The following is a 12,730-nucleotide window of genomic DNA, read 5'->3' on the forward strand; positions in this document are numbered from 1 at the left end:
AGAACTGGCCTGGGGAGAGAGCTTCTACTGTGATATGTTCATCACAGCAAGAGTTCCGCCCCATGTCCAGCACTGACCTTATGCCAGTGCTGGCAGATTGTGCCTAAGTCACATGCTTGATTCTCCTCATAGCCTTGTGGATGGAAGATGTCCCATATATTTACCTATTGCACAAAGTTCCTCAGTGGACCAGCCGTGTCACTGTGTTTTAATACCTTTTCTAGGTTGAAATTTGGCTGAATCATGTGCTGGACAGCATGAGGGCTACTGTGAGACATGAGATGACAGAAGGAGTGACTGCTTATGAAGAGAAACCAAGAGAACAGTGGCTCTTTGACTACCCTGCTCAGGTATTTGATTACACCACACTTATCTCCTCTTCGACTGGCCCTCTAGAGAAAGCAGCTCTCAATTTATCCTCTTTGGTCACTATTCTAGTACAGGGCCTCTAGCCAGTCCCTGTAGGGGAGGAGGAGGGAAGCTCTGTCTGGCCACTGCTTCTGGACTCCAGATGTGCCACCTGCCCCAAGGACATGCTTTTCATTGGTCATAGGAGACTCCTGAGCTGGGGTTTCAGGCAGAGTCTAATGGTTTGGTTCTGGTTGCTCAGTGCGGGTACAGTATCTGTGTGTTTAATGACAGGGTGCTGTAGAATGAGACCAGCATGCAGAAGTGTCAGTGCTGCATATATGGAATCATAAAAATGTAGGGCTGGAAGGGACCTTACAGGTCCTCTAGTCCATCCTCCTGTGCTGAGGCAGGATTACATAGACTTAGACTCTGACAAGTGTTAGAGCTCATTACCTTGGAAGGGGTTAGTCCCATGCCAGAAGGAGTGAGTACTTCACCTGCCTAGCGGCTGAGTGAGAAGTGCAGCAGAAAAAAACCTACAGAAGGGAATGAAATAAAGCAACTCTTCCCCTCCTGTATCTTGGAGGTTCTCATCGCCTCCTGTGAATTGCTTTTTCTGCCACTCCCCTCCCCTGCTACCCTGTGGCATGTAAAAGACACTGATGTACAGTATTGATGAATAGCTGCTGAATTTGGCCTTGTCTCTGATGTTGGCGTTCCAGGGTGTGAGTTCAATGCAGCTCTCTGTTGCAGTGTCTGTTGTTGTTGTTATTACCACTTTGAGAAATACTTTCATTTTATGCCGCAGCTGCTTGATTTTTCACAACCGCACAGCTTTGCCAAGAGCATGCTGTTAAATACAACACACGGTGTCAGGGCTATTATGCAATGGATGATGAACTAATTCCCTTCTCTAAGGTGGCACTGACCTGTACCCAGATCTGGTGGACCACGGAAGTTGGAATTGCCTTTGCCAGACTGGAAGAAGGATATGAGAATGCAATGAAGGAATATTACAAGAAGCAAGTGACCCAGCTGAATACCCTCATCACCATGCTCATCGGTCAGCTCTCCAAGGGCGACAGACAGAAAATCATGACCATATGTACTATTGACGTACATGCCCGGGATGTCGTAGCTAAGATGATAGCTCAAAAGGTTTGCCGATATACCACAAGACATTACGCCTTTTCGGCACTGTCATTTACTGTGTCCTAACAGTGTCTGATATTAGAGTGCAAACCTCTCGAGTTAATGGAGTAAGGAAATGGCGCCATCTTTGATCTTCCTGAAATATGATAATGTGTTGTCATCCCAGTAGCTTCCCATGTCCCAGTCTTCCTCCCTGTATTACACGTCCCCTCTATATCACGTGTGTCCCGGTCTTCCTCCCTGTACTACATGTCCCCTCTATATCACTTGTGTCCTGGTCCTCCCCCTGTACTACATATCCCCTCTATTACTTTCTTCACGTGCAAGAGCATGAACATTTTCCTTTTTTCAAGTTGATTTTTGGAGAGAAGCTGAAACTCCCTAATAAACCCGCAGTGCTGCAGTGTACCATGACACTGATGCATTATAGGCTGTGTTGTACTGGTCCATTTATACAAGCTATGGGTGTATTATGTGAATCTGTGCCTCCACCAGCGCGTTAATGGGCTGATAAAGCACATACTAGGGTGCATAGAGTCTACTGGACCCTGCAATGTTTTTACTGCACGTTTAAAATGTAAACAAAGCATCAGACTTTGTCTTTTGGGGCCTACCCCCCGAGGGAGCCACAAAGGCAGGTGCTTTAAGGGCACATACATGCCCTAGCTTTTGTTCAGTCTTCCTCTAGGGCAGGATCCAAAGCCCACTGAAAGCAGGTGAAAGATTCCCATTGACTTGAAGGGGCTTGGGATCCATACCCCTCCCTGCACCAGCGCCTCACAAACAGCCAAGCTGCTTTCACAACTGGCTGACTGTGGAGCTCTCTGCACCGTGGGCTGAGCCTCATTAGCAGTACACTGATCTCAATGGCAGCCCTCGCAGGAGCCTGGCGTCTCTTGTCCAGTATGGTCCTGTTCCTGCAGGAGGCTCTCGCAGGAAATGGCTCCTGCCCGCTCTGGCTCCCCCTGCAGTAGCCTCGCACAGCTCTCTGTCTTGCCCCCCTTCCTTCCTCATCTTTCCCTGTTCACCTTCTCTCAGGCCTCTCTTTGCACCTTCCTCTATGTTGCCCTGGAACCTTTAATCTGTTCTCTCATCCCCCTGCAAGGGAAGGAGCTTGGATTTGTCCCCCTTTATTGATAGGAAACTGAGGCACTGAGCAGTTGCCTGCTGTAATCATCAAACACTGGGCCCAATTCAGTCCCAGGGTAACTCCATTGAAACCAGCGGACTTACAACAGGATTGCATTTGGCCCAGCATCTTTAACCCTTTGCTTGTTGAATATCAGTGAACATGTGTGTGCATTTGCAGGTCGACAGTGCCCAGGCATTCATTTGGCTGTCGCAGCTTCGGCACAGATGGGCTGATGAGGAGAAGCACTGCTTTGCAAACATTTGTGATGCCCAGTTTCTATACTCCTACGAGTACCTGGGCAATACGCCTCGGCTTGTGATCACCCCCCTTACAGACAGGTGGGTCACCGTAATGTCTGGAACCCTTCTCCTGGCATACTGCAACATCAGAGCTTCCCATGTGGGACTAAGAAACCACTGTCCGTGGCATAGAAGGGTTGGTTAAGACATCAGAATAGTTCACAAGTGTTTTCCTTCTCTCCACATTCCAGCTGCCCGGCACAGCGCAGCTCACACACTATTTCCCTGTACCTCCTCTGTCAGTGTGCAGCGCTTTTCAGAATTCACCAGTGCCATTCCCAGGTCTGTCAAAGGGGGTCACTGCACAGTAAGGTGAAGCAGAGTGCTCTGAACCCGGGACTGCCAGGTGCTGTGTGAAACACTAAGCAGGTTGCTGGGTTTCCTGTGTAGCCAAGCGAGCCTGGCCCCACAGGCACCTGTCAGTGATCAGCCATACAGATCCAGACTAACACGGCTACCCTCTGATAGTGGGCATAGAGTCATCAGACTGCTGTGAAAATCCAGCCCTTGGCTTGAAGAGTTTGGGCAGCTCTGCTGTAAAGGATGCTGAGTATACCCTAGAGCAAGCACAGCAAGGCAGAGGCAGTAACTTGCTCAGGAGGATTTTTCAGCTTGCAAACTCACTCTGCAGGTGCAGACTCAATTCTGCAGAGTAAGGGCTCCCTCAGCACACATGAGTTTAGTCCCATTACCCTGCGTTGTCAGTGGCCTGTTGAGAGAGCTCTACTCGAGTACACGCGGCCCAATGAACCATAGCAGCCTTCCTGTAGGTCACGTTGATGTTGTGACTCTGTGCTTGGGTACTCTAACTCATTCAAATCTCTTTTCTCTTTGCTGCTGGAAGATGTTACATCACTCTCACCCAATCTCTACACCTGACCATGAGCGGGGCCCCAGCTGGGCCAGCAGGGACTGGCAAGACCGAGACGACCAAAGACTTGGGGCGCGCCCTTGGCATCATGGTGTATGTGTTTAACTGCTCTGAACAAATGGACTACAAGGTATTGGGTCTGACGTGATCCATGGTCAGATTGTGTCAGGGGAGCATCCAGGGGGAGGGACAGGGCTGAAAAACATCTCAAAAGCCTAAGGCACTAAGAAGCATCTTGTTAGAGGGCTTATTCCCTGACCCGCTCACTTCCCTAGTCCTTCTCGCATGAACAGAGGGCAACAATACCCGAAGTCCAAAGGTGCAAACAATTTGACGTTTATTGGGGTGAACTTTCAGCAAGCATGATTCCAGTTTCCTTCCTCAGTGTCCCCCTTCCCAGCTCCGACACCGCAGAGCCTTACCTGTGTCCCTGTTCCCATTCCCCCCCTTAGCGAGACATGATTCCAATTCCCCCACCCCCATTTCCCCCTTTTAAGTCCTGATTGACTGCAGATTGTATAGTAGAACTTGTTCTGCTTAGCTATACCTTAACCAATTATTTTACTGAAATTTAACTAACCAATCTTAACATATTGTAACATGATTATTTAGCCAATTATATTCCACCACCTTCATTGGTTTACACCCAACGAAATTAATTATACAGCAGACAGAAACAATCACAGAACCAAACAAAGGTTAAACAGACAAACAATAGGGAAGTGGAGATGACAGTGAAAGAACAATACGGAAATGAGGATTTTACACCCCACATATCGATAAGTGAGTTCTTGCCAGACAGGATGCTATCAGACTAAGTTTTCTTTACATCTTTTATGCTCTTCCCTTTCTCTGGAGGTGATAGATCAGATCATCTTTCTAACAGCCCCAGATTGCCTTATTTTAATGTGACTAGTTTAAAATGTAAGAATGTGACCATTCACTTTCCAGCTTATGGCTGCCTCTGCTGCTTAGTCGAAGGCCTTACTTAGCCTAAGGACAAGGCCTTAGACTGTCACAGTGAGAAAAAGGCCCTATACAGGCAGATAGTGATTTTGATTCTTTCTTTTTTACCTCTATAACTAGCTAAGTGAGAAGAATACACCTAAATTCTTAAAGTACAGGCCTTTGCAGACAGGCTTGAATATCTATATCCTAACACTCCACCCCCTTTTTTTTTTCTTTTGGGATCCTTCTTCCCAGGTATCGCTGGAAAAGCATAGGACATATGGCGACACATTTCCTGATAGGGCCGGGCATTAAGGTGGAAAATGTTACTATTTTATGTGTCCCACTGGCCCTTTATGTAGTACCGTGCCCTGCACCTTCTCTCCTACGGGCATACCACACCTATTCCAATTAGCGTTGCAGACTTCCCATTACAGTGGGCCCGAGAAGGTTGGGTTCAGGTTGTTTAGTACACTGTGGCGGGGGGAGAGCTTACTACATTACTTATAGGTTATCTCCATATGCAACGTAACACAAGTACAGTTAACAATACACCAGCTGCTGTGATAATTTACAGCAACACTGAGTTCTGACCACTTCAGTATGGTTCAACATTTGAGCCACCACCAACACACTGCCTCTTCTCCTTCGACAGTGTCAAGATTTTAATGTGTTTGGTTGCTGGCAGTTGCAACAAGCTGCCCCTGCAGATTTTGCGTGCTTTTGTTTATATTATAAGTTCATTGAATGTTTATAGAGAAATGGGTTATTATGCAAACCAACTTAAGCACTTGGTATGGAACCAGGCCTGGGTTCAATTATTTACAGCAATAAGATTTACAGATTTATTTGTGCATTAAGTTTAGATAGTAACATGTACATTCCCAGCAAAACACCTTATGCATAGTACACCCAATTGTTCACCCCTTGCCACAGACCTCTGATTCTGCTTCTTCATAGTTATAGGAGAGGGGCACATTTACACATTTTTTTTATTTACACCATTTTACACACCCCTCCATTGATTCCCAGTGAACTCCTCCCCTTTTTATTATTTTCATAGGGCTTGTGGAGAGCACCTTAGTTGCTGTTCCATTTTTAGGTACCACGGTAGCTATTACACAGGTGCTGGGCTTTCAACTGAGCATTTTGCATTTTTATACACATTTTCCCCCCAGGTCAGCCTTTTGAAGCCAACCCCACCGATATCATAAGGGTTTTTGTTTATTGCAACACAACAATGCTAGCAACAAGACAAACACCACAGACAAACAACACAAAACATAGATTTCTGGTATTTTGGGTTATTTTTTCGCTGGTACCAGCTTGCTTGTAGAGTGCCTGAAAAACAAAATAAACAATTTTCACTCTCCTGGTGGGGGCAGATTATTGCTTGATAATAATACCACTTTTTTTACAATTTGTTTTGCTAATTGCAGGAAAAACACAATAATTACCTTTAGGCTGTTCTTGTTTTGTTTTATAGTTAGGTTAGTGAATTATCCCACTCACTGGTCATTTATGAAATTCATGAGGTGATGTACCTCAGTTTCCTCTCTTGTACAACAGACCAGGTTTGCAATAGTTTTTTTGCTGTACCAAGCTTTAAGTTTATTTTTAGGTAATAGCTAAGAGACAGCTTTAGATTTTTGCACTGCACACATGCGCACACACACACACACACACACACACACGCACACACATATTAGGGTTGACCTGTCCCCCTTATTTTCAGACTTGACTTGTTTTTTCCCCTCCCTTTTCTGGAAGGCCATAATCTGAATCTTCTAGTAGCTTGTTTGTTGACCATATGTATTTATTATTTGCAGCCTTTTTGTGATGCTAGTTATGGGCAGTTTTTTTCTTCTCCCATCAGCTAGGTAATTTGCATTTACACAGAGGCTTTTTGGCTTACTTTTGAATCCAAAGCTATTAGCAGCTTAGAGCCTGTTTTAAAAGAGAAACATTTTACTTTCACCAGAGTTTTGATTACTTTTTACTTTTATTTTTTGCTTCAAAACACACACAGATTTGAAAAAGAAAGTACAACCTATTGTGGCTTTTTTTGGAGCCCTAACAGGATTTTAATTAAGTACCATGTTTTATTTGCATTTTTTTACACCTTTTTTAATATACACTGCACACATCCTGGGAAAATGCACATTTCTTTCATAGTTTACCCTTTATAACATTATATTAGACATATTAATTTTACAGAAGGTGTAACTGCCTCCCCCGTGCCCATAGAGTTTTCCTGCACCCCCACCAAAGCGACAGTCCGATCCCCCAGAGCCACCCCAAGGCTTAGTGTTTCCATCATTGCTCCCCTTTTCCTTTTCCTGTGCGCACATACAAAATTCTCTTTTGCCTAATGCCCCTTGCACTATGATTACTCATTTTTACATAACTGTACCCCAGTTACATTTTGTACAACTAGAGACAGCCAGGAGCAGCCACGTTAAGTTTCAATAGAAACCCTTGACATTCCTTTAGTGATTTTGATTACATTACCCAATAGTTAAATAATTTTGATGAGATTATCTCTCCACCTGCTACAGTGATAGAACAACACAGAAATAAGAATTTTATATCCCAGCTATTGATAAGTGAGTTCTTGCCAGGTAGGATGCTATCAAACTAAGTTTTCTTTAAATCTTTTAGTCTCTTTCCTTTCTCTGGAGGTAATAAATCGGATCACCTTTCTAACAGCCCCAGATTGCCTTATTTTAATGTAACTAGTTTAAAATGTAAGAATGTGACCATTCACTTTCCAGCTTATGGCTGCCTTTGCTGCTTAGCCAAAAGCCTTACTTAGCCTAAGAACAGGGCCTTAGACTGTTGCAGTAAAAAAAAGACCCTATACAGGCAAACAGTAATTTTATTTTTTTTTCTACCTCTAAAACTAGCTAAGTAATAAAAATACACCTACATTCTTAAAGTATAGGCCTTTGCAGACAGGCCTGAATATTTATATCCTAACACAACCGATGGATCAGAGTGAGGTCCCTTTGGTTATCTGCCACTCTGCCAACTGTCAGGCTCCTCCTCCTCCAGCATGAGCTGCATACATGTGCATTAGATCCTGGGAAGCCAAGGAAGTGCTCTCAGTGAGGCAGAAGCCAGCCCTCTGCTGTCCCTGAGGATCATCCTCCCTGTGGGAGTCCTGGCCTCTGGTGGGGCTGGCTGCAAGAGGCTTGAGGCTGACTCAGCATGAGGGTTACAGCAGTCACCCCAGACTTGCCAATTTTGGTTAAGACAAATACATAACCGTCCAGGAGCCCCATTATTTTTACAATGCCCAGCACAACAGGGTTCTGGTCCACCACCGGGCTCCTGGGCACTACTGTAATTCACGCCATTAATAATGGTCAGCACCTAGCTCAGTGGGGACCTGGGCCATGACTACAGCTCCTATGTGCTACAATTATTCAAATCAACAACAGCAACATAGCACACGTTACTGGTAAGCAATGCAACTAGGGATTTTCATATTGGGTAGAGTCTGAAAGAAAGACAGTGATTGCAAAACCCAGATTACTTTGCCGTTCACTTTCTGTATTTGCTCTGATGTGGTTAGCGTTCTCCTTTGAGTATATGTCCCTGTGGGTGCTCCACCATAGGATGTGCGTGTGCCCTCAGTTGGAGACTGCAGAGTGGTGTCTGCGGTCTCACGCCTGCGCAGAGCAGTGCTTCGTGGTCTGAACAAGGGCAGCTAGGGAAGCAAAGCCTGATGCCACTCAGTTCCCTCTCAGCTGCCTGCAGCTGGAGATGAAGAGTTCTGCTGTCTACTCCCCTCAGCTTCCCACCTTAACTAGTGAATTCTTTACTTCATTTGTTTCTTTTAAGAGTTTCTTTTAGTTACCCATTTCTGATGCTTTTATTTTATTTATCTTCTGTGTGTGTGGTCAGGGTGGGAGCTCCTTCCCCTCCTCTTCTTCTTTGATCTTTTGGTTTGTGTTAGAGTGTAATTTGTTATGAAGACCCGTCAGACTTGCCATTGGTCCTTTCCCCACAGTGACGGACACTCCAGTTGCCTGTGATGTTTAGGGAATTCTCACAACTCTTCTAAATGCACGGTCTGTGTGAGTTTCAAAGGCAGAGCTAAGGAGGACAGGGAGGCTAGACTTAAGCACCTATTATGGAGCATGGCCAGCTCTGGAGAGGTTGCTTCCTCCTCCATACATCATCATTCACATTGCAGAGCACCTTGGCCACATTGACTGCTTCAATTGCAGCCCTGGGCAAAGCAACCTACCTCTCTGAGCAAGGAGCATCAGCTCATAAGACTCAAGAGACTTTTCATCCCTCTAAGGTTGTGGTAGAGACTCCAACTGAGTCTGGTACTCAGGCATTGGTACTGTGGAAGAAACCTGCTCAGTTATACCTACCACTAGATCAGTTACTGCGACTAACTTCGTGTGAAGGTTATCATAGCCCTTCACCCTCTTCCAGGTTCCTTTCTTTTGTTGATGCCTTCATCTCTGATGAACCTGACTCACCAGAGCAGGGAAGATATGCCAGAGCCACTTCCTGACACTGCTGCAACAGCAACACGTTGAGACTTGCTTAAGTCTCCAGCCTTCAGTACCAAGTAGGACATCAGAGACACCCCCCCCACACACACCTTAGTTCAGGGGAAGATTCCTTAGATCAGGAGATCTCAGTACTGTGCTAGCCTACCCCCATGAGTCTTTTTCATGAAAAGGATCCTGTGGAACCTACCAGATATTGTAGCTTTGTAGGCCCAGAGATTATGACTATCCCTGAGGTCCCTTCCTTTATCCCCCTCCCTGGTGGGATTAGTGGGACCTGTGGGACCACTATGGTGACTAATTCCATCAGGGACCTAAGACAAAGCACTGGCACCCCCAGCACCCACAGACTGTCCTAAGGTACTGCACACCTTGGAACCACATACTTCTCTGGTACCAACCAATGTACAGGAGGAACAAGAGTTTCAAGTTGAGGAGATTTCTGTAAAGGTACCTTCATCTTCAGACAATGTGGTAATACCACCACCTCCCTGCTATGCTGATGACTTTAAGACCTTCCAGGACCTTATGAAAAGATTAATGGACTCACTTCAAATCCCGCTGGAGGAAGTGCAAGAATGTAAACATTTCTTGGTGGACACCCTGAACATCAGTCCCCAGGGAAAGATTGCCCTGCCACACATCCACTAAGGCAAACACCTGCCAAAATCCCACTGACCTGTATTGGGGCAGAGCAGAAATACTACATCCCACCAAAGGAAATGGAGTACTTCTTCTCCCATCCCTTGCCCCAGTTCCCTTGCACTGGATGCCACCAGTGAGAGGAACTGTCAAGCTAGCTCTAGGCCCTCTCCATCAGATAAGGAATCCAAGTTGTAGGACTTGCTAGGAAGAAAGAGTTACACATCACCCTCTCTCCAATTTCACATTGCCAACTACCAGGCCTTGATAGCACAATGATTTCACACATACTCTAAATTTACAAAAATTATTGATCACTTTCCATGATATCAGAAAGGTCATTTCCAGTCTATTATCATTGAAGAACACATGGTTGCGAAAGCCTCTCTGCAAACTCCCTTAGACCTTTCTCAAGTTGTGCTGAGAAGGAGTGAGGGCTATTCCCATAGCACCTGCTTGGCCGGGACAGGTGCGCTACTCACACCTCATCCACCTTTTGGAGACAACATCCCTCAAACTTCCTAACACTAAGGACCTATTGCCACCATAACTCAGAGTCCCTTACTCATCCCAGCCCCTCCTCCCTGAGTCTGAGAGCATGACATCTCAATGGCTCTCAGGCATGGAACTGATCTGCTTGGATAGAGTTCAGTCAGTCCTCCTATCCAGTAGAAAGCCCAGTACTTGTGTAAGACGAACCTGCGAAAGTGAAAGCGCTTCCAACCCTGGTGCTCCCTCCCATCTTCTCAAGCTTCCGAAGTTCCAATCTCCATGATTTTGCACTATCTGTTAGCACTAAAGACACAGGGTCTCTCAGTGAGCTGTACTGAGTGCATCTGGCCACCACCACAGCCTCCATTTTCCCATCCAGGCCTTCACAATCTTTACCCGCTTGGCAGCAACCAGATTTCTTCAAGGCCTGTACAACTTGCTTCTTCCATTTGTCACCCCCCCCCCATGAGACCTCAACTTGGGTTTGAACACCCCAGGGAACCCCTCCCCCACATTTGAACCAATGGTGACCTACTCCGCCCTGCAACTCTTCCTCAAAATTTCTCATAAGAATGGCCATATTGGGTCAGACCAAAGGTCCATGCAGCCTAGAATCCTGTCTGCCGACAGTGGCCAATGCCAGGTGCCCCAGAGGGAGTGAACCTAACAGGTAATGATCAAGTGATCTCTCTCCTGCCATCCATCTCCACTCTCTGACAAACAGAGGCTAGGGACACCATTCCTAACCCATCCTGGCTAATAGCCAGTCATGGACTTAACCTCCATGAATTTATCCAGTTCTCTTTTAAACCCTGTTGTAGTCCTAGCCTTCACAACCTCCTCAAACAAGGAGTTCCACAGGTTGACTGTGCGCTGTTTGAAGAAGAACTTCCTTTTATTTGTTTTAAACCTGCTGCCCATTAATTTCATTTGGTGGCCTCTAGTTCTTGTATTATGGGAATAAGTAAATTACTTTTCCTTATTCACTTCTCCACACCACTCATGATTTTATATATCTCTATCATATCCCCCCTTAGTCACCTCTTTTCCAAGATGAAAAGTCCTAGTTTCTCTAATCTCTCCTCATATGTGACCCATTCCAAACCCCTAATCCTTTTAATTGCCCTTCTCTGAACCTTTTCTAATGCCCAGTATATCTTTTTTAAGATGAGGAGACCACATCTGTACACAGTATTCAAGATGTGGGCATACCATGGATTTATATAAGGACAATAAGATATTCTCTGTCTTATTCTCCATCCCTTTTTTAATGATTCCTAACATCTTGTTTGCTTTTTTGACTGACGTTGCACACTGCCCTGACGTCTTCAGAGAACTATCCATGATGACTCCAAGATCTCTTTCCTGATTAGTTGTAGCTAAATTAGTCCCCATCATATTGCATGTATAGTTGGGATTATTTTTTCCAAAGTGCATTACTTTACATATATCCACATTAAATGTCATTTGCCATTTTGTTGCCCAGTCACTTAGTTTTGTGAGATCTTTTTGAAGTTCTTCACAGTCTGCTTTGGTCTTAACTATCTTGAATAGACTCATAGACTGGAAGGGACCTCGAGAGGTCATCGAGTCCAGTCCCCTGCCCTCATGGCAGGACCAAATAGTAATATTGTCTAGACCATCCCTAATAGACATTTATCTAACCTACTCTTAAATATCTCCAGAGATGGAGATTCCACAACTTCCCTAGGCAATCTATTCCAGTGTTTAACTACCCTGACAGTTAGAAACTTTTTCCTAATGTCCAACCTAAATCTCCCTTGCTGCAGTTTAAGCCCATTGCTTCTTGTTCTATCATTGGAGGCTAAGGTGAACAAGTTTTCTCCCTCCTCCTGATGACACCCTTTTAGGTACATGAAAACTGCTATCATGTCCCCTCTCAGTCTTCTCTTTTCCAAACTAAACAAACCCAGTTCCTTCAGCCTTCCTTCATAGGTCATGTTCTCAAGACCTTTAATCATTCTTGTTGCTCTTCTCTGGACCCTCTCCAATTTCTCCACATCTTGCTTGAAATGCGGTGCCCAGAACTGGACACAATACTCCAGCTGAGGCCTGACCAGCGCAGAGTAAAGCGGAAGAATGACTTCCCGTGTCTTGTTTACAACACACCTGTTAATGCATCCCAGAATCACGTTTGCTTTTTTTGCAACAGTATCACTGTTATATTAAGCTTGTGGTCTACTATGACCCCTAGATCTCTTTCTGCCATACTCCTTCCTAGACAGTCTCTTCCCATTCTGTATGTGTGAAACTGATTGTTCCTTCCTAAGTGGAGCACTTTGCATTTATC

The 12,730-nt window shown here is 45.2% G+C and overlaps 1 protein-coding gene across 4 annotated transcripts in view; it reads left to right on the top strand.

Moving 5' to 3' along the window:
• DNAH9 (dynein axonemal heavy chain 9) overlaps window positions 1-12,730 on the top strand; it is a 392,319-nt gene that overhangs the window by 76,361 nt on the left and 303,228 nt on the right. For all 4 annotated transcript variants that reach the window (XM_050919194.1, XM_050919196.1, XM_050919197.1 and 1 more), the window contains 4 exons: window positions 225-350; window positions 1,270-1,509; window positions 2,813-2,973; window positions 3,779-3,935. In XM_050919194.1, the coding sequence (XP_050775151.1) occupies window positions 225-350; window positions 1,270-1,509; window positions 2,813-2,973; window positions 3,779-3,935 (684 nt within the window). The remainder of the gene's footprint in view (window positions 1-224; window positions 351-1,269; window positions 1,510-2,812; window positions 2,974-3,778; window positions 3,936-12,730) is intronic.

The sequence above is a fragment of the Gopherus flavomarginatus genome, chromosome 12 (assembly GCF_025201925.1).
Source record: "Gopherus flavomarginatus isolate rGopFla2 chromosome 12, rGopFla2.mat.asm, whole genome shotgun sequence".
NCBI lineage: Eukaryota > Metazoa > Chordata > Testudines > Testudinidae > Gopherus > Gopherus flavomarginatus.